Genomic DNA, 21084 nt, shown 5'->3' on the forward strand with positions numbered 1-21084 from the left:
ATGGATGAATGTTATTAAGTACTCTTTGAAAAAATCAAACATCCCAATAAAAAACGTAACAAGAGCAATAGCATTCTAATTATGCCTTTCAAAAGAATTACTTCTACAGTGTCTGAGGCTATTTGAATGGCACTCATGGATGAAAAACTCCAAAGCAAGAGAGAAAAGCACATGATTTTTGGTCCGATTTCAACATTTCAAGCAGTCTTACAAATTTTCATCATGCTCATGATTTCTTATACCTCAAGAAACATTGTAACTCATATTGGATAAGACTGGATCTGAACTGTTTCATAGTTGACAACTTAATTTAAACATATTTACTTTATTATGAAAAAAGATATTACAACATTATATTAATCACTCTCGTTGGCACGATTTTACACGAGTGTGGTCTTGTGTTGTGGAGGAAACTGGAGGAAACCCACTTCTCCAGCTTGGTTACCACAAACCAAACTCACATGCGCCAAGGCTTGGAAACGAACCCAGGTTGCCTATGTTTAAAGTGAGTGCGGTAACCACTGCAATAACTGGACAACTATGTGTATGCTGCCCACCTGGCATGGGGGATCCAGAAGTTTCACAAAGATCTGTTAATATTTGTAAGACTTAACACAAATCATTTCTATGATTTAATAATTATTATTCATAAATCATCTTTTTCACAGATTTTTTTTTAAAAATATGTTAGATATGAATGGATTAAACAACAAGTGTCAGTATTCAAGGGCAATAAATGTAAACAAGCGTGCACACAGAAGAGCAGATGAATGGACATAACATCAACATTTTTTTCATAAAATAACGTACCTATTAGCATATGAGCTGCATCGCGCAATTTCGGGCCATCGGACATACATTTGCTTTCAATGTTTTATTGTGTTTGTTTCAATCAAATGACATTTCGGTAAGTAATCCTGAAAAGTTTATATTGATATTACTACAGTTGCCTTAAGGGACTCGTTCATAGTATGTAAAATCCACTTTTTACGTTGCTTTTTTTCTATTACGAAATAAAGTGTGGCAAATCATTAGAAGTGTTAAAACTAAGATACTGCTGTCAGGAACCCAACAAATGTTGATATATGCTAAAATATTGTCTTTTAAGTCCACAATTGCATAATTTATAACCAAACAATTGCAATTGGTTGAATTACATTATCACATGATGCTACCAATGTTTTCAAAAAAGGTATAAATATCCATCAGCTTATTAAAGGTTCCCGTGAAAAGGTCCACCCGGTTAGCTCAATCAGTAGAGCGTTGGACTCTGAATCGGATAACCCGGGGTTCGATTCCCGGGCGGACAAGGTCACTTCTGTTGTGATTGGTTATGAAATCCTTTCTACGACCATTTGCACTGTACCACTGCCCCTGGCATGTACAGAAGTTGTCAGTTCCTTGCAGAGGTGAAGGCACCTAGTACTGGTTCTGCCCAGGATAGGTGTGCGGTGGTTGAACTGACCCTTCAATGTGCTAAAAGTATAAACTACTAACACCACCAAAAGGTTCCTGTGGGTGAGTGGATAAGGTATCGGTTTTCTATTTTTATTAAGTCATAACGAGAGCAGTGGTTGCTACGGAAACATTGCCAAGAATATGATGTGCCAATGACAATTATTTTATGAATAGAAGTTTAAAAGATTTTCTAAATCACTGGAAAAATCATTTTCCAATTTTATCTTAACCTCAGTTTCTACATCCCCTTTATCACCTTTTACCTCCCCATTAACTATTAATGAGCCATGTGGCTCATATACCCTTGCACTTACTAATCTCCAATCTAATGAGAGGTTAATGTTCAAGTTTCATTTCCTATAAGTGTTGATATATGATGTCAGCAATGTACATTTTGTATGGAATCAGAAATCCTATAAAAGGCTATATACAGTAAGCTACAAAGAAATACATCACTTCTAAGAGGAATTTTACAGTCAGAGTTATAAGAGTGCAGTTTTTTCTGTAAGAACTACAAACAGCATTAAAATACAGAATTATTGGAAGGAGGCATATTATGAAAGGAAAATTACAAAAAAAAGAACTATTTTCTTACCACCTGTATCAGTATAAACATGCACATATTTACACAATGAGCTAAACGTGATACAGGACATCAAAAAAGTGTCCTATCATAATTATCTTCTATATTTCACTCTTCACCTCATTTTGCCTCCCCATTGTCACTCTTCATTACATTTTTTGCCTCCCCTCCATTACTCTTCATCTCACTTTCTTTTTACGTCCCAATTGTCACTCTTCACTTAATTTTTTACCTCCTTTTCATCACTCTTCATCTCACTTTTTACCTCCCCTTTATCACTTTTCACCTCCTTTTTTTCCTCTCCATCACTCTTCATCCCAGTTTTTACCTCTCCCTTACCACTATTCTCCTCACTTTTTACCTCCCTTTTATCACTCTTTGGCCCACTTTTAACCTCTGCTTTATCTCTCTTCAACTCACTTCCTCCAACCTGTTTAACCTCACTTTTTGCCTCCCTGTTATCTTTCTTTGCCCCACTTTCTAACCTTTTATCACTCTGTACCTCAATTTTAACCTCCCTTTTATCACTATTCTCTCTTTTTACATCAGCTTTTTCTCTCTTTCCCTCATGCTTAACCTCTCTTTCATCCCTCATTTCACTTTTTAAATCCCCTTTATCTCTTGACACCTCACTTTTTACCTCCATTTTATCATTCTTCTCACATTTTACCTCCCCTTTATCTTTCTTCACCTCAATTTTAACCTCCCCTTTATTGCTTTTGACTTCACTTTTCTCCCCAGATGTCTCCCCTGTCTCAAACATGCCGTCTGCTTTCATTAGCTCATCCCGGGTTTCTGTTAACACAATACCCAGCAGGTTCTTTCCCCGCCAACATTTGGGGTCATGTATGTTGGGATTATTCTGTCCCATCCCTACCCCCCAAAGTCTGTCCCTGGGGCTTGCCTCCACTAGCTGTTTAGGGCGAGTCTTGTAAAGGATCATCTTCATTGCTGGATTCTGGTTATACTGCACAGATAAAAAGAGAAAAAACTGAAATATTCGATGTTTTGTTGTTGAATAAATAGAATAGTAAGCCTTTAGCCTACAACTCTGTTGTTGTGTATATTGTTCGTTTGTCTTTTTTTTACAACGACTGACCCATAATGCCAGAGGTGTGAATGTGATAACAATGCACTAAACACACGTCATATGCCATTAAGGGACATATCGTTGGGTACTATAAAACTAAAAAGTCCCCATAATTTTACAATAACTGGCTATTAGTCAAATGACATCAAAAAATCAATTATTTTTAATACAAAATGTACACAGGAGTATCATTATGTTTACATGACCTACACATAAAATACCTTCAACTTGCTTCCCTCCTTTACAATTCTCATGGACTCCCTGCCCCAGACTTTTTGGTCAAAGTTTGTCACCTGACGTCCACACTTCTTCTGGGTTTTGGGGTCACTAATTTCCATAATTGCTTTCTGCATCTTTCCATCTTTAAAGGTCACTGAGAGGGAAATAAGTGCAATATAATAATACCATTTGAGGTTTGACAGTTCTATTAGCAAGCAAATAAATAACAGCATTTTCATAAAAAACAAACATTTAAAACATGTTTGAAACAATAGTGAGGACTACAGTATGGTCAAACACTTTCCTATTGAGCCAAAGATGTGGCACATAGTTCCCCTAGTACCCTAAGTGGCTTTCAAAAATAATTCTACTCAATGTCAAACAACATGCTTCGAACGGCATTGTACTTTTCATTGCACACGGCCACTAAACGCCAGCTCCACCATTTTACGGTGGTGCAAAGAAAATGAGCTGGCAGCACTTCCATGTTGCAGCTGTGCCCTGTTTTTACTTCAACACATACGAGGGTTGATCCAGAATTACGTGGACTTTTTTAATAATTCAAATATCATTTCACATAGAACGTAGAAACTTCACATTCAATACATATAACATATCTTATATAATTCCTGCAATTTTCAGAGCAAAATATTGAATTTTCGCTAAATTACAATCATATTACGACATATGGTTGAACCCGACCGGCACAGTCCAGTGACGTCAATGACGCTGCGCTCATAAAGCGTCATATTTTTTTAGTTTACCAACCAACACTGACGCATAGTCAACTTCATATATTATGATAAACATAAATAAATAGAAAAATAAATAAATAATATTAATATAAAAAAAATAATTAATTAATTATTTAAAAAAAATAACGCCTTTTCGAAGTAACCCGGTTCATTAATTGTTCACCTTCCTGTGCAAATCTTTGCAGTCTTTGAATAACGCATACATTTTTCTCTCTCGTCCTTTCATAGCAATTGAGGGACCCATCTCGCACAAACTTTTCGCACGCCTTAATCTTCTCTTAAAACCCTTTGGACTTCCATACCCTGCCCCGACTATGCTTGCTACGACGTGCTGTCAAACGGCAATCCCCTCTGATGACGTTCTTCACCAACGTCGAAAACGTCGTGCCTCTTGTCTTTTTCTGTCCCTTTTCCTTATCGTCTTCTATGAAATATCATTGTTCTCTTAATCGTTAATGCCAGTTAAATGCTAATGAACGGCACATGTTGCTTCATCTCCACCTCGGCCATCTTTATCATAATCTGTGTCCGTGTTTTCCCCAATTCAACGCAAATCTTTATCTTCTCACGCTTATTCAAAGTCCAATGACGCCATGTTGTATCCCAGACTGTGCTTGTAATCAAGTCAGAATATTACGACTTTTAAATGGAAATGACGTCAGAAATTTGAAAAGTATATTCGTATGAAGTCAGCGTTTAATATGACGTAATTTGGCGGAATTTCATAGAAAAACATGGAAGAAAAGCATGTTGTAAGAGATACATAAAACGTTTGTGAACGTTCATTTTAGTCGGTGCGCCGACCGTCCGTTCCTGTTATCTAAGAACCCGTAATTTTTCAATACTCATAAATTTTACAGATCTAAATTTCATACCATCTATGCAGAATACTTCAAATAAGATACGCATGAATTTTAAAATGATTTGGACGAAAAATATAGAAAATATGTAAGAAGTCCACGTAATTCTGGATCACCCCTCGTATGAACGTGATTTATATTTCATTTGATATATTTTTTAATGAACATATTTAAAAAATCAGAGAATGTGGTACCTTGTAATAACACTTTTACTGCAGGCTGGCTACCATTTTGTTTCAATATTGTTCGAATTGTGGAGCCAGTAGCTTTTCTCCCAAGTCAGACCTGTGCCTATTTTGAGATCTGCTAGCATTTCAAGTATAATTCATTGCTTTCACACACTGTAAAAACATTCTGGTGCATACAAATTTAACTATTATGTTTTGTACTTGGCGCTGTTGCCCTAGTGATGGCAGTGTTGAGAATTTGTGGCCAAAGTAACATAAAGGTTTTGACTTGTAACATATATGTTTATTTGCAAGAATCCTGTTTTTTGAACCTGTATCTCTAAGTGAAAGTCATGCACTGATTTATGTCCATAGCATTTCTGGCATGCCTCCAAATTCATCAAAATATTTTATTTTCCTTATATGGCTACCTATCCTATTCTCAAAATGCGTACATTCGTCTTTGAAGTCATGTCAGGATTTCTTCAATGCACTGTATTGCAGTGTGATATACATGTAGTTTAGTATCTTTAGACGTGTCAACAGCTCATTTTATTAGCACCATCGTTAAGTGGTGGAGCTGGCATTTTGTGGCCATGTTGTAGTGTTAACAGTAAAAGGCGAACAGCTAAGCTGAAACTTCATGATTATGTGGTTAGTCACAGCATGACCAAGTAACATTCCATACCTGCTTTGTGAAAGTGCATGTATTGCTCCATACAGTTATACTGTCGTCCCTCAGAATCACGGAACTTTGCCGGATGAAACTGACTGAACACACACTTGTTACCATAGAAAAACACATAATTCTTGTCCTCACTGTAATGATCCTCTGTCTGACCTTAATGTGAAAAATACACAGGAGATATTAGTCATAGAAACAAGTTTTTTACTTCCAGTGAAATAAACTGCAGGCCCATTTGATAGTTCAATTAGATTATGAACAGAACCCAAAATATGATTATTATCACTACCTCAAAAGCAGGTATAATAGATGTAAGAAACTGCAAAAATGCTATGTGGAAAAAGAAACGTGGCCTCTAGTTCTGCAGAAGGAGCTGCTAACGCATCACTATAAAAACTAGCTCCATAAGAAGACACTATGAATGGCACTATATAATGTAACCGATTATGCGTTCTGCCTCCATTTTGAATATATTCTCGAATTATGGAGACTAAGATCAATTTTCAATAGTCTTCAGCATGATCATACGCCAGTACATTTCTGAGTCATTTATGTCCGGTGCCAAATTTTACAGACTGCACAAATTGCAATGTGCATATAGTGGGAAATGAACCCACAACCATTTGCTCTGCAGGTTGACACTACTGAGTCGCTATAAAAACAATCTTTATATATATTATTATTAATATTAATATATATTCATGAGTATCAACAACTTGGTTTCACAGTATTTGCAACTATGTTTTGGCTTTTCTCAAATTACTGTAGCAACGAAATGGATATATATGTCAAATGCCAATACTTCAGAATGTGTCATTAATGGTAATACCATACTTACCAGCAGACGCTGCTTTTGCTTTCTTGGCTGGGCTTGCCCCGGCCCCAGAAACTGCTTTCCTCTTCCTGGGAGGCATGCTGCAGAGGTTTCTCAAGAATCTTTTCAGGGAAATCTGAAGTGATGTGTACATTTCGTATTCACCTCATTTTAAATAATGAAAAATATACAAATCAAATCTTCAATATACATGAATAAATTGAATATTATCTATGGAAGGAAGTGAATATCATAAAGAACAAAAAACCTGTGAAAATTGCTTTGACCTTATCATATATTCAATGTAATAAACAAGGCGGTCAAAAGCTATTTATAGCTAATGTTACCAGGTGTGTACATGTTGAGTTAAGCCAGTTTTGATGCTACATGTAGGCAAAGCTTTTGAGTACAACATTTGGAGAAAATTGTCAAGCATACCTTTTCAATATAAACTGACTTGAATTTATTCCAAACCTACTTTGATCACATGCACATTTGCACATGAAACTAAAACATTACCACATGACTTTTATCATCTGCACCTGTGTATGTCTGCCATCAGCTCTCTTAGCAGGTGCTCCATACTGGGGCCAATAGAATACTTTTCATTGGAAAAAATTGTATAATTAGGTAAGAGTTAAGGTAAGCAGAATCAGAAAATAGATCCACGAAAAGACCCCCGATGCATCTTTAAGGGCATGTGCTTTTAACAGGACATAAAAATTTTTTATATGGTACATATTTAAAATACCTTATGGCTGTTAACTACAATTGCGGTTCAGAACATCATCCAAATTATAAATGCTCACATGACTGTTGCAATATGAAGATTGTTGATAATTCTTGTTGATAATTAACATGACACATATGGGAGCCTCTCTCAATTTGGTCACTTTGTCCGTTTGTTACAGATGCTCAAAGTAATTCATTGGATTATATAATTATGAACTTTTCTTAAATACTGCATTATAAATGAACAAAGACAAATTATTACAATAAAGCACTACTTGGCATCAAGGGCTTTTTAACAAAACCTTCAATACCGGTACAAAATCAAGAATTTGAGCATGCTCCAAGAGCATATTACTAATACAGGGCTTGCGGAATTAACAGTGCTTTTTCAACGAAATATTTGGAGAAAGCCTGGCCTTTGCATTTTCGGAAATTTAAACGTGTAAATGCATCAAATTTTTAAAATTTAACCACTTGAAGCTTATGTATTCAAATGAACAAAGGTTGTTTTACAATCAGAAACAAACACAGCAGAACATGGATTCCAGGATTATTTTTTTTCAAGTTTTCACTGTTGTGAGAAAAATGACAATAAAATTGGAAAACATATACATTAAGACCCTGCTAAATACTGCTTGAAATCATTTTGATCACTGCTACAAGTGTATATACAAAAAAATCACGATTGCTCTTAAGCTGACTATAGAACAATTGGAAAGAGTCAACCATTGCTGAATTATTTACAAAAGCGGCTGAGAATGCATGCCTCACTGAACAAGTACAAAATCTAAAGACTTCTTTTGCTTTGTTAAACTCTTAAGAAAAGGTTAGCCAGGAACATATGAATGTTCAAATATTAAAATTGTAATCATGCACTACTATGGCTAAGTATCTACAATAATGAGCGACCAGGGATACTTTTTTTATTATTTTGACATTTCTTATGTATCGCTGGCTCGAGTCTGCCATAGTAAAAAAAATCGTGAAAAGACTCGCTGATGGACATTTAGGTGGACTATAAGTCCAAATAATTGTATGTTGATGGATGTTTTTTTACAATTTTAGATATGGCAAATCCTTCATGTAGTTAGGGATTGACCAAGTGGACTATTATGGCAAATCCTTCATGTAGTTAGGGATTGACCTAGTCTGAAATAATATACGTGTTATACGGGATTCTTCCAATCCCTAACGTCTAAACGGGAATGTGCAAAAAACGGGGGTGTTTTAAAAATATTGAAATTGTTTTAAGTGAAGTATTTTATGGTTGAAATTGATCATAAAGAGTTATATTCATATTTTACCATGTAAGTGAAATGTTATTTTGCACTTAATAAGCATTTAATGCATTAAAACAAGTTGTTTACCTTTCCAATAAAAGGAAAGTTGACTGACACAGACAACAATTATGGGAAGGGGAACAACTCGATACAATCGTAATAACTCGGCCTCCACCGACAAAGCTTCGAGATAGACCTCGTCATACAATCATAACAACTCGGCCATGGCCGAAATGTTCCGAGCTATTTAAAACTGTGCATTGAAGCCTTGCAGGTGCCCTTCATGTATATATCGTTATGTTTTGACAGAATCAAATGAAGAAAAGCCGTCAAACTCATAATTATAAGTTGGATATTTATTTTTTGTGTACAGAACTAATATGAAATAACATTATCTGGTAATATTTCTTGTTTTTATGATATTTCATAGACGCTATATGATTTAACCTGGAATCCTGATCGGAACAACTACCCACTTTTGATACTAAACAATTTGTACATGAAGGATTTGCCATATCAAAAATCTAAAAAAATCCGTCAACTACAATTATTTGGACTAGGGATTGACCAAGTGGACTATGTGGCTAAGCAAAGGTTTTAGAACATTATACCTGATTAACAATTGAATTTGTGTTAAATGTTTATACAGTAACTGAGTTGAATATACAGCATTTCCGGAAAACTCGTTCATTGTTTAATCTGACCGTACAAAACTTACGGAAGTGAAACCGAAAGTAGAACTATCGTTGAGCACGTTTTGTTTAAAGGATGTGCGGGCAAAACTTAACGTGAATATTCCTCTAACATACATACAGATAAGGTTTTGCACTTCAATACATATTAGGCCTACAGTACACTTTTGAGTTAGCACACGATGTGTTTAAAACTATCAGTCGACAACAACTGCACTGCACACGCTCCCTATAAGGTTACAGTACACTAAAAAGGCACTGCCGTTATGAAACAGGTTACATTCAACTTAATATCAACATTTAAAAAACAAACGCCACCAGCGGATGCCTGAGGTGTGTGTAGGGGGGGGGGGGGGACATATGCGCACGACATACCAGAATGTAACATTTTTAACTATAATATAGAGGATGTTAAATAAACATGTAAAGCCAATATTTTTTCCAGGAATCATCCAATACTGGACCGTCCCCGGAAATAGCATGTTATGATATCGAATTGCATTAATGTTTATCAACTAATTTTGCACTATTTTGCATTAAAAAAGTGCGAGTATTTTACAAACATTCGAAGCGCTAATATTTAAGATATACTATAAGAATATATGCCATACATGCCATGCATTGGCAGTAGTTCAGGGGCCTGTTTCAATACAGGATTTAAGCTAAATGATCTCCTTTTTAAAAACCTGTAATTCGTCACAAACGACAAAACGTTGATTGTTTTTATTTCAGCCTTAACTTTGAGTGCATTTTTAATACTGGCTACTGTTGTGCACAAGGGTGCAGGAAATGATAACGAATATATGACACGCTTAGATATTCAAGTTCAAGTTCGACTACAATTGACTAACTCGAATCTTTTTGAAACTGACCCCACTGAGGCTCCTCAGTCATTCAGTCCTTCACTTATATACGTATCTTGTAAACATTTTTAATGAATACTATGTGAGAGCGGGAAGGTTGTCAGTCTCGATCATCTCGACCTTCAGTAATGACGTCATTGACTTTGATCAGAGCGGCTGCGGATAAGGAAAAACTAAACTTTAGGCGCTAAATAGCACGTGCTATTCAATGAACGTCATATCCGACCGCCACGGCAAATGGAGTTCACGTCCATGTTACCGCTGAAAACATAATATTGATATATAATATTATTTTGGAAAAATGAACTGGAATGCTGCTGAAATGCCTTATATTGTTCGTTTTATTCATTCAAGGATGTCACAGTAATCCAAGACACGTCAATGTGATCGTCCGACATCAACAAGTTTACAGGGTAGGTAGGGATGCCGAAAGAACGCACGTCCGATTATCCCCAGCTCATGAAAAACTACTCGAGTTAGATCAAGTGAAACCTGGGAAATTCTCGTCTACATACGAACACGAATCATTTAAGTATGAGCCTTACAGAATAACACGAGGTAAAAGTGATGAGTTAAACGATATTAAACCGGAATACAATTACGCTGAAGATGATTTTAACGAAGGTGATTCTGACGATACTGAAGAAACTTTCTCTGACAGATATGACAAAAATGTGCATTTACTGAATGTTTTAAAGGAAGTTGAGTCTCAGCTAGTAAAACCGCCTTATATCAACGACGAAGATATAGTTGTGAATAGACTAGCAAGACAATCAAAATTCAGGGAGAATCGTAGAAATAAACGTGCCGCACGAGAACAGTGGAGACAATCTTTACCAGGGGCTAAAAGCACGGTTCCTGGAGCAAACGGCGGCAAGGATGAGCCAGACGTCTGGGATGAAGTTACGGACGCTGAGCTTAAACAAGCAAGTTACTGGAAATATCGAGACATTGCAAAATATGCAGGGACGACCTTATTGAGCGTCGCTTGTTTTGCATTTCTTGGCATATGCTTTATCCGAGACCCGGTTGCATTTGTCTTTGCGTTCGGGACGGGCTGTCCTTGTTGCTTGATATGTTGTCCGTGCGTCCGTGCGTTCACAGACAAGTTTTTAAACGTCAAGGGTCTGGTGAAAGATTCCATGAACAAATACATGCCCGGGGTGATTGTGAAAGAGGACGGTTCTCTCGACCACTATGAACCGACGCCGGAAGAGGTGGAGATCCTGCATGAGCTTATGGAGGAGATCATGTAATGAACCGAATTATGACGTTTATTCACTCTTTGACTTTGATCAATACGATCATTGATAACATTGATACTATTCTACAAGTGTATATTTATTAAGATGTGATATTTCCAAGTTGTGCATGCTGTATGCAGCATAGGTGTATCTCTGACATTATATGAATGTACCTAGAGTATGTTGAATTGTTGAATTCGTTTGTTTTTCAACAATTGTGAACGACTGGTTATTTTGTTACGGCCACCATCCACGTTTATTGTATTACTGAAACTATAATAATTAACCTAACCTCTACGAAATATTGAGATTTCAAATTTGATGCCGCTTTATCCACAAGGTGTGTATACCGCGTGATGAATTGCGTCATTAATGCTACGTTCTAAGGCAATATTTTGCTTCGAATAAAAACTTAAAACAAAGATAACTTCACTATTTCTTCACCATTTTAGATGCAACATAGCGCAGTCTACGCCTCTTACGGAGCTCCGCATTCGGTCTTTTACCAGAGTTTGATCGAAAGTTTAGTTTCTTCGAACACTTCGAAAAACCTTTTCACAATACGGCCGTCTGACGGAGCACTGTCAAAACATTATATTTGAAACAGGTTTGTTGAAGTGTTTGAGGAAACTAATCCAAGCAATCAGCTGAGTTCTGCCAAAGGCCAGTTATCTTTGATTTAAGTAATTATTTTATACAAAATGTTGCCTTCCGACGTAATTTATAGATTCCTCACAACTCCGGTAAATGGAAATATATGACTGTGTATATATATATGCATACATGACTTACGAATAATGACCAAGAAATGCTGACTCACTGAAAACGTTAGCCTTGCCTGAATATTTTTTTTATTAAATAAATTGTATAGTATACCTTTAAGGACACTTACTGACCTGCATGAACAGTGATTTAACAAGGTGGGGTGATGCTCTTTATTGTAATCATTAGAAATGTGATAAGCTGATTTTAAGAGACACGTTTGATAAAGTTATCTAAATCTTCACTGTGACATACTTAAATGTCCACAAACGTTGGTTGCTTAAATACTTATGGTTTATCTATAATATAGATTGGTATTTCTTCTGCTTCAATTTTAACTGCCGTCGTTCTACACTTTTCAGAATAATAATAAGAAACAAAGTGGTGTGATTGTTTCCATGAGTTTCGGAACATGGAACTGACGGTGTAAAGCGTATTTACATAGGAATTCTTATACTAAGATCAGTCCTCGTTTATCTTTCTTCTTGATCAAATATCAAAACTTCTCTAAATAGCAATATTTAGAGTAGCTAGTCTATCTTTTATTTTGTTGCATGTATTAATATCTGAGTGTTCAGACAGGGACCCATTTCCTAACATGACGTATTATACTCGGCCTCTAAAACCCGGTTTCCATGTCAACGCGGTCTCCAAACCTTTTCATTGTGGTTCATCGCTAACCCCCTCAGAACAGAGATAATCGCCCTCATGTATATATAACGGACGATCTGTAAGATGATGCTGAGCGAACTTTGGACCGCACAGCGCGTTGATATATAAGTCCAGATTGCGATCACGGCCGTTCAAACTGCACTAGTCCTCGGCGGACGCACATGTGATATGTTGGATTATCGCTTACCTATTTTATTTGCACTGGTGGTTGGCTCGCAAGGGGGTAAGCACACTGTTTTGATAATAAATTTTAAGCGCACTACATATTAATTTTGATTAACACCATTAAGGCACTATTTGAATGTCCTTAAAATCAGTATTAGACATTTAACATTAGAACTCAAATTGCGGTAACTAGAACGGGGGATCTTTATATGTATTAATTAAATGCGAATGATGATTTAAGAATATGTTTTCCCTTTAATATTATGTTTATTAACTGATAACTTGATTATTCCTGTTCTAGAAACATAGAATTATGGTGAAATCTTGCAAAACACTTTGTTTGCTTGGGTGCCTGTTATGATGGGATCAATGGCAGAAATAGGATAATCTTGAATAAGTTGGAAACCTTTTAGGCAGACGTTTGTCTTTTCTATTAAAATTTAGCGACGTAACGTCAAAAGGTCAGGCCACTGAGAGTTCTTACTCATGATTGATGTATTTTTTTTTTTCTAGCCATTTCTGTTGTTCTTGATATCGAATGGTTTATGTTATATACTTACAATCAGCACAAAGTGTTTTCGATAAGCGTATTTTAACCAATTTAAGATGAACGTTCACTGAGCAGTGCGTCAATTTAATTAACGCTTTCGGTCAGTATTTTTGAAGATGAAGCGTAATAAATCGGAACTGCACCGATTAAGGCTCGAACTATCATACACAAGCAGTTAAAACATATTTCATAAAGAAATATGTATCTAAGGAACGAGCATATGCCCAAGATTATAATGGGTATAAAAAAGGCCAACCATAGAAGCATATTTTATTGCGATTTTTTGTTCGACTTTCGGACACAAGTTTACGCTGTAAATCAGTTATTTCATTGAAAAAATATCGTTTAACTCACAGATATATGGAACAAATATATAGCATTTTGAAACACATAAGGGTCGCTCTTTATTTATAATTCAGTTTGTCTTTAAATTGTCTATGTAGCTAGCCATATTTTCATCAAGGTCGAAACAGAAACTTAAAAGGCTTTGATATATTGTGGCTCAAACGGATAGTGCGTATTATAAACGTAACTATAATATTATGTTTTTTTGCAGAAAGTTTGCAGAACAGGAGATAATTTAGAATAAAAAAAAAATGTCTTTAAATTGTCCACTTGCGTCAAATTCTGGTATTTCTACGTCAAACGTTCACAAAATTGTATTATAATAATTCATTTTAGATAGTTAAACTATACATTGTCTCAAATTCTACGTTGCATGCTTTCACCAAAGAGTCAGTTTTACGCTTAAAATATAATTTCTTCAATATAACTGTAAATAATAATAATAAATAAATAAACAGTATAAAACAGAAAAAGTAAGGAAGTATATGAGTTTTCCATTGTAAATTTAAAACAGGAATGAATTTGTTTCATGTGTTTATAACAATTATAATATCTCTTGCGGCTTTAAATATCGTTCCTTTTCCGTAATTATGAACGCGCAAACCCAAAAAGAGATGCTATTTAAAATGGTTTCCAAGATTCGAGTCACAATGATAAAGAGTGCACTAAACAAGAAATATTTCCGTTGGTGTCATTAATGTGGCGTTACGCCCTCCAACTCGACCATTTGACGTTACGTCTATTACATGCTTTCATTGTACAACCATTGCAAACTGCAATCAGGATTTCGGTGAGAATGTTGTCATATTGACAATGAGTTTATGTATTTACAAAAAGAAAATATAAGCTGTTGTTTGTAAACACCGCCACGTGCTGACCTGGCCTTTGACAGAACTCGGCTGATTGCTTGGAAACTGCACAGTTACTGAGAAAATGAGTGAGATTACTTACCTTTGTACATATAAGCATTGACATGTTTTCTATCTGATATTCGGTTCTAGAAAAACAACAAGAACATAATTTAGTTTCCGGATATGTGTCTGAGGCATGGCGGGGAGCGCTTAGAGAACTTCCTTGAAAAGAAGTTGTAAACATAAACATTGGTCGTTACAGTTAATGACCTACTGACTGGCAGGTCTGTTATCGGCACCTAGAATCAGTATGATCAAACCACTTGTTGCAGAAACTAGCTCGGCCACTTAGACTGGACATCCGTGTGCAGAGATTGTGAAAATCGAACATGTGCTAAGCAATACAAATATTGAATCAAACGTCCGTCCAAAATACTTATTTTTATTATGGAAAAATGGATAGATACATTCGAATATGATGCCAGCCCTACGTGTTTGTGAACACATCAAACAAAAATGTACACATGTTCTCGGTAACAATCATGATTTACCATCCATGTGTGTGTTTTTGGATTTTAGTATAAAGGTATTGCCTGTTATTTTCACATTTTGCATATGCTGGTGTGCTTCTGAGCGAATTATCATAAAAGACTTCTGTACTAACATCTACTTCATTTCCCAACTTCGGCGGAGAACCGCACTTTCTTACATATCATTCGTGTTACTATGCAACGTGGCATACGACGTATCAATATTTTCTTCACATTTGGACTCATGTTACTCCTACGTAGTGCCAGTCTAAGACTCTTCAGTTGACTCCCCGGCCCGCAGGTTGTATAACAGTAACAAGCAGACCCTGAAACCAGCAGGATGCCCATGTCATGTGCACACAACCTGGCAACCCTTCAAATGGCATTCTGCCTTTATCTTCAAGTGTATCTTTGTTCGTTATTGCACAGTTGATTCGCATTAGTTACAAATGAACAGTTCCAGAATTAGGTAATTTATATATGATGACCATGGTCTAATTTCCTCGGGATGCTCATAAATTCAAAGACAAGTTTATCATGACAAGCGTATATTAGAGTTGGGCTTATTCATACTGAAGAATTTTCGTTACTGTACAGTCCCTAGCACCGGGCTAGATTGCTGTGTCCGCTTTTTATCAATCATGTTTTTCGTGAGTGATAACAAATAGTTTATTATGTTGTTGTTCTAGTGATGAATTCAGACATCATATGATAAACAAAACTTGTGTCAGTTTGCCAACAATTTGTGAAGGCCAGTGGTTTGAGGAACATTTGACATTTAAAAACACATATATGGTATTTGCGTTATCAGCATGGCGGGAGTGACAATAGTTTCCACACTAAATTTATTTTAGGATAAATATAAAACCACTATGCAGAAAAGGGTCATAAATGGTTTATAGACAAATCCAACCTCTTTTTGGGACAAAAAGTTCATAGTCGCACAATTAATACATGTGGTAATTCCTGACCAGGAATACTACGAAGGGCATCCTCATGGAAATGAATGGCCTTGAATCTCATTCAGTTACCCCATCTGCGGTCATTGGCGGGGGGGGGGGTCATGTGACAACCACGGGAGTGGCACTATTGGGCCAATGCCATCGTCCAACAACACAAACGTCCAACATCACAAACACAAACAAACATTCACATTACAAATGTGCGTGTCCCCTGTGACATGAAAGTGTTAAACGTCTGAGCCCGGGCTTTATATTGTTGTTTATTTCCAGGCCCGACGAGGTCTCTGACCGCCAGTTCTCCATCAACATGCTCCACAGAATGCTCAGGTTTGTAAATAATTTACACTCAATATGTGTTGTTAACTGCCAGGTACTCATTTAAACAGAATTAAGTAAATCCAAACTTAAAATTATTCAATTTCAATTTCGGCAAAATAGAGCAACTTCTGTATCATCGGCAAAATAGAGCAACTTCTGTATCATTGTTCAATGATTATTAAATTATTGAGCTAATTTAAACCTTTGAAAAGGTTTTATCGTTGCTACGTTGAATAATTCGCATTCCATATGAACTATTTAAAAATAGATTTCGTATCGACCCTATAAATCGTGAACGAGTTCCTTTCAAAAAAGTGGCGGATCCGTGTTTTTTTTACTGGTAGAATCACACATGTGTACATGTACGCTGTCTACTCTAGTAGTGGACATTTTCTGCGAATCGTTCGGGATCGTTGGTCCGACACACACTGTGACAGTAGTAAATAAATTATTGAACGCTATTCCTTCAATTTGTTGCTATTTAGTTTTGTGTGTTCTTCGGCTTAAATGATCGTGCCATGTACCGTATCGCTCCTGTTTACACAACTATCAGCTCGTTGACCCCGAATATCTTGTTTTTATCAAATATAATATGTAACGCAAATATGCAATTAAACGTGTGAAGAAATACTCTGATTGTGATTAATTCCTGTGTGTTTAAACTAAAGTTCGAGTAACGGGAGATAACTGTGTAGGTATTTAAAAAATAAATAAGTGATGTCTGGTCCATACATATAATGCTTGAGTTACCGCCCTTATTTCCCAAACTGCTTTAGAAATAATTCACGTGCCAAACCTAATCAGTAACATCCACTGAGTGTAAGGACTACTGTACCAATCATACGAAATATTTTCGTGGTAAAAGTCGATAATCCCCCGCTGGAAGAAATGTGGTGCAACCTGTATTGCTCATTTTTTCATTGAAAAATATTAATTTTCCCATTTTGTAGCTTCATTTGAACGCTAAAAGAAACAACATTGAATAGGATTTCACAGGGTGGGGGAAAAATTCATCCTAGTGTAGACCTAGTCCCTAACCTGTTATACATTTTTAAATACAGTTGTGTTAAATTTGGATTCATTGTAACCCAATATAACGTTTTGAAAGAGTTTTGCTTTGCGATAAATGATAAAACATTCTAGTCTACTTAGTTGTGCTGATCAGTTTGTTGTCAGCGAATAATAACCACCCCTTCCTACACATACTTCTTATAAGAAGTATCTGTAGGAAGGGTTTGTTATTATTCGCTGACAACAAACTGATCAGTTTATACATGAAGTTATAAACTGGGAGTATAATAAATTGCTCCTTGTTATATATATTGTCATAAAAAAATGTTTAAGTTCTTATGAAAATATTGCAGGGAGTAGTAAGTTCAAGTACACACCAGGAAAGACCTACCAGTATAAATATGAGGCTGAAACTCGCACATCCCTTGTTGGGGTTTCCACGGATCACCATACCATCGGACTAACAACCATTGTCGATATTGAAGTTCAGTCAAAATGTGAACTCATTCTTAAGGTAAAACTTTATTTAGCATCTGATAAACTGAGATAGATAAACATAGATACTAGATACCCTATTTCCTCAATAAAATGAAAGCCATGTCAATTAAAAATGAAATGTAGGCTATTTTTTTAAAATTGTCTGAAATATATATATTCAGACAATTTAAAAAAAAATAGCACAGATTTCCATGACATTGACTTTTGGTGTTTGCCATTTTTTAAGAGAAAGATCTTGACTACTTTTTTTACATTTTTCAGGTCCATGACACAACATTATTTGCCTATGACTCGAAGGCATACTCTGACCAAGACGTGAACAAGGAGTTTAGCCAGAAGTTTGAACGCTACCCTCTCCGGTTCTCGTTTCAAGATGGCTCCCTGCAGGCAGTATGCCCACACAAGTCGGAGGAGACGTGGGCTGTCAATATAAAAAAAGGCATTCTCTCGGCCTTCCAGAACTCAATGGATAACTTTGAAGCTGAAGAATTTAAGGGAACTGAGGTGTGTTGAAATTGATTGATAGTTAGGTATTAAACTGTATTTTAAGAGATTTATTAAAAAACACTACAAAAATTAATCAGCAGAAAGTTGTTCAACATGTTTTATTTATAATTCAAAGGAAAAGTTTCTAATGAAAAAAGCTGCTGCTGCTGCTGCTGCTGCTGCTGCTGCTGCTGCCGCTGCTGCATATCCAATCAATTGTTTTTCTAGTCTATGATCAGCTATTTAAAATACTTCGGTTCTTGTTTTCTTTTTGATGAGATAAATGGCACATCTGCAGGAGTAAAGATGATCTTAAACATTTCAGATAGTATTTACAATGAAGTATGTTTCAACTTTTTGAAATGTTTTTAAGCTGTCTCAATTATTGCTTTCCAAGAAGAATATTTAGAATTTTATAAACAGTGTTACCTTTCAGTTGTATGCACACAGATGTGTATGGATATGTGACCAATGGACATGTGTTTAGGCTTAAATGCATTATCTACAGTAATTTTAAAAGTTATATATTATTATATTATAGGTTGATTAACAAAATAATTATCTTATATGTTAAAAATAATTATGTTTTAAAAGGGAAAAAAAAAAGTTTTTCCATCCACCTTTATTTTTTGGCATTAAGGCTATCGTCTCTGAGGTCATTGAATACTTAGATGTTCAGTTAAGGACATCTAACTTTGAAGTTGAACTTATGTTATAATTTCTGTGGTTTTGATGATAAAAGATGTAGATAAAATATAAATTAAAAAAATGAGTCAAAATGAAGGCAATGTAATCTCTTGTTCCTACCTGTACATGAAGAAAAATCAAATGCTGGAGGGGTCAACATGCACGGAAATGATCTTAGTATTTATCTTATTACCTGTGTTTCAGGTAGAAAGACCGATTAAACCCCACAAACAGCTGGAGCCCCACTTAATCTCATGTTTTATTTCACTGTTTCTGCTTTCCTAGAGTGATGTGACTGGGAAGTGTGAAACAGAGTACACCATTGCGCAGCGTGGCTGGCGATTTCTCACTGTGAAGAAGAGCAAAGACCTATCTTCCTGCTCTAACAGACAGGGCTTCAACAGCGCCATCCAGACAACACCATTTAGAATCTCATCTGTAGGCTTACTTGAAGTTTACTCAACAAAATATTGTTAAAACAATTCATGTAGTCTATTAAAACAGTTTTGTTCATATAAACACTGACAAAAATATGATTTCAATGATATGACCTTGGTGTTAAACATTGTAATTTTGTTTAATACAACTATCATTTTATGGAAAATTATGTTGAAATTCATTTACCATTTTCACTGTATATCAAACCATGGTTATCTGTCAATTATAGGAATCAACACTTGAGCACTTTGATCTTTGATTCAGGTCATGAAGTCACTGCCATTGATGAGGGGTACCCACACATGTACCCAGGAAGTAAGCACCTCCGGAACCCTGAAAAGTGCTCTGTGTCATGAGGTGCATGTCTTCCGGCCATTCTCCACAGACCAGGGTGGTGCCACCACAGAGGTGACACAGAAGCTGAACATTGTCCAAGAGAAAGATGGAGTCAATACTCACCTGGGTATATAATGCCTTTTTGATATATTTTTTTATATGACTTTATCTTATAATTAATAAAAAAATCTCACAAATCAGTCAAAAAACCCATCTTAATCAAAATATTGCTTTTTCAAAACACGGTCAGTTTGATTTGTCAGGTTTTGCTTCTAATCACTTGTTTTTATTTCATGCTAGCACTACATTTTACTTAGTTCTTTATCATGGCACACATAAATGTTCTGTCATTTTTTCCAATGATAATTAGTATGTAATTGTTTGAAGTGTTTGTTTTGGTATTCAAGTGTTAGCTCTTGATCTAAGAGACCATTAGTCCAAGCATTGGTCTTTATTGATGCTTACTGCAGTATAACATAAAATGAATTATTTGTATTACAGTATGTAAATGTAGTAATTGTCCATTGAAATAATTAACATATTTTACCAAATACATGTCTGAGAAAGATTCAACATTTGACTAGCACCATTATAAAGATGATTTAACATTTTTTACTGTAAAAACACACCATTTTCATTACAGTTGAGTGTGGCCCAACACAGGAGCCATTCTTTGAGCATGCTCCGGAAACAGTGACCTCAGACCTCTCCACTAGAGATGCTCTTGACCTTCTCAGTGACCTGTGTGAAACCACGGCAACGGAGGTAATGCCGGAGACCTCACGGCAGTTCTCCACCCTTGTCTCACTCTTGAAGAGAATGGACTTTGACGGCCTAAAGAGAGTGTACAACCAAGTAATGAGGGATTCGTTCTGCAAGAGTAACGTTGACAGAGCCCGGTATGGATACATGTAAAAAATTGCTATGTAGAACTCTGTTGTCTTGATCTGGTTATGACTTTTTTCGAATGTGTTGGGTTGAGTATGATGAGTATTTTGTTTAAATGGAATGTTTGTTATCTTGAAGTAGTA

General features: G+C 35.9%; 3 protein-coding genes across 6 annotated transcripts in view; 2 read left to right on the forward strand and 1 right to left on the reverse strand.

The window, feature by feature from the left end:
• Positions 1-619: 619 nt before the first annotated feature.
• Positions 620-9574, reverse strand: LOC128214820 (uncharacterized). 4 transcript variants are annotated; one of them, XM_052921489.1, is made up of 5 exons: positions 9362-9574; positions 6656-6767; positions 5821-5973; positions 3353-3504; positions 620-3008 (listed from the first exon to the last, which is right to left on the reverse strand). In XM_052921489.1, exons 1-5 carry the CDS (start codon positions 9452-9454, stop codon positions 2262-2264), a joined length of 1257 nt encoding a protein of 418 aa, XP_052777449.1. In that variant the 5' UTR covers positions 9455-9574; the 3' UTR covers positions 620-2261. The 4 variants fall into 4 exon arrangements, with proteins under 4 accessions (XP_052777449.1, XP_052777450.1, XP_052777451.1 ...); XM_052921490.1 differs by having other exon boundaries at positions 9457-9568; XM_052921491.1 differs by lacking the exon at positions 9362-9574 and adding an exon at positions 9255-9357.
• Positions 9575-10509: 935 nt separating this feature from the next.
• Positions 10510-11454, forward strand: LOC128215032 (uncharacterized). Its single transcript, XM_052921764.1, has one exon. It carries the CDS (start codon positions 10510-10512, stop codon positions 11452-11454), a length of 945 nt encoding a protein of 314 aa, XP_052777724.1.
• Positions 11455-13011: 1557 nt separating this feature from the next.
• Positions 13012-21084, forward strand: part of LOC128212800 (apolipophorins-like) — a 51471-nt gene continuing 43398 nt past the window's right edge. The window contains exons 1-7 of the mRNA XM_052918119.1: positions 13012-13099; positions 16550-16606; positions 17962-18122; positions 18368-18610; positions 19565-19717; positions 19982-20180; positions 20697-20952. Of these exons, the coding sequence (XP_052774079.1) occupies positions 13045-13099; positions 16550-16606; positions 17962-18122; positions 18368-18610; positions 19565-19717; positions 19982-20180; positions 20697-20952 (1124 nt within the window). The 5' untranslated portion in view covers positions 13012-13044. The remainder of the gene's footprint in view (positions 13100-16549; positions 16607-17961; positions 18123-18367; positions 18611-19564; positions 19718-19981; positions 20181-20696; positions 20953-21084) is intronic.

Source organism: Mya arenaria, chromosome 13 (assembly GCF_026914265.1).
Source record: "Mya arenaria isolate MELC-2E11 chromosome 13, ASM2691426v1".
Classification (NCBI taxonomy): domain Eukaryota; kingdom Metazoa; phylum Mollusca; class Bivalvia; order Myida; family Myidae; genus Mya; species Mya arenaria.

Excerpts from the sequence above, each read along its gene's own strand:
- LOC128214820 (XM_052921489.1), bottom strand. The coding sequence starts at position 9,454 with ATGTATGTTAGAGGAATATTCACGTTAAGTTTTGCCCGCACATCCTTT. Across the intron at positions 3,505-5,820 it reads CATGCACTTTCACAAAGCAG|TGACCTTTAAAGATGGAAAG; the intron begins GTATGGAATGTT and ends TTTCCCTCTCAG. Across the intron at positions 3,009-3,352 it reads AGGAGGGAAGCAAGTTGAAG|TATAACCAGAATCCAGCAAT; the intron begins GTATTTTATGTG and ends TTATCTGTGCAG.
- LOC128215032 (XM_052921764.1), top strand. The coding sequence starts at position 10,510 with ATGCTGCTGAAATGCCTTATATTGTTCGTTTTATTCATTCAAGGATGT.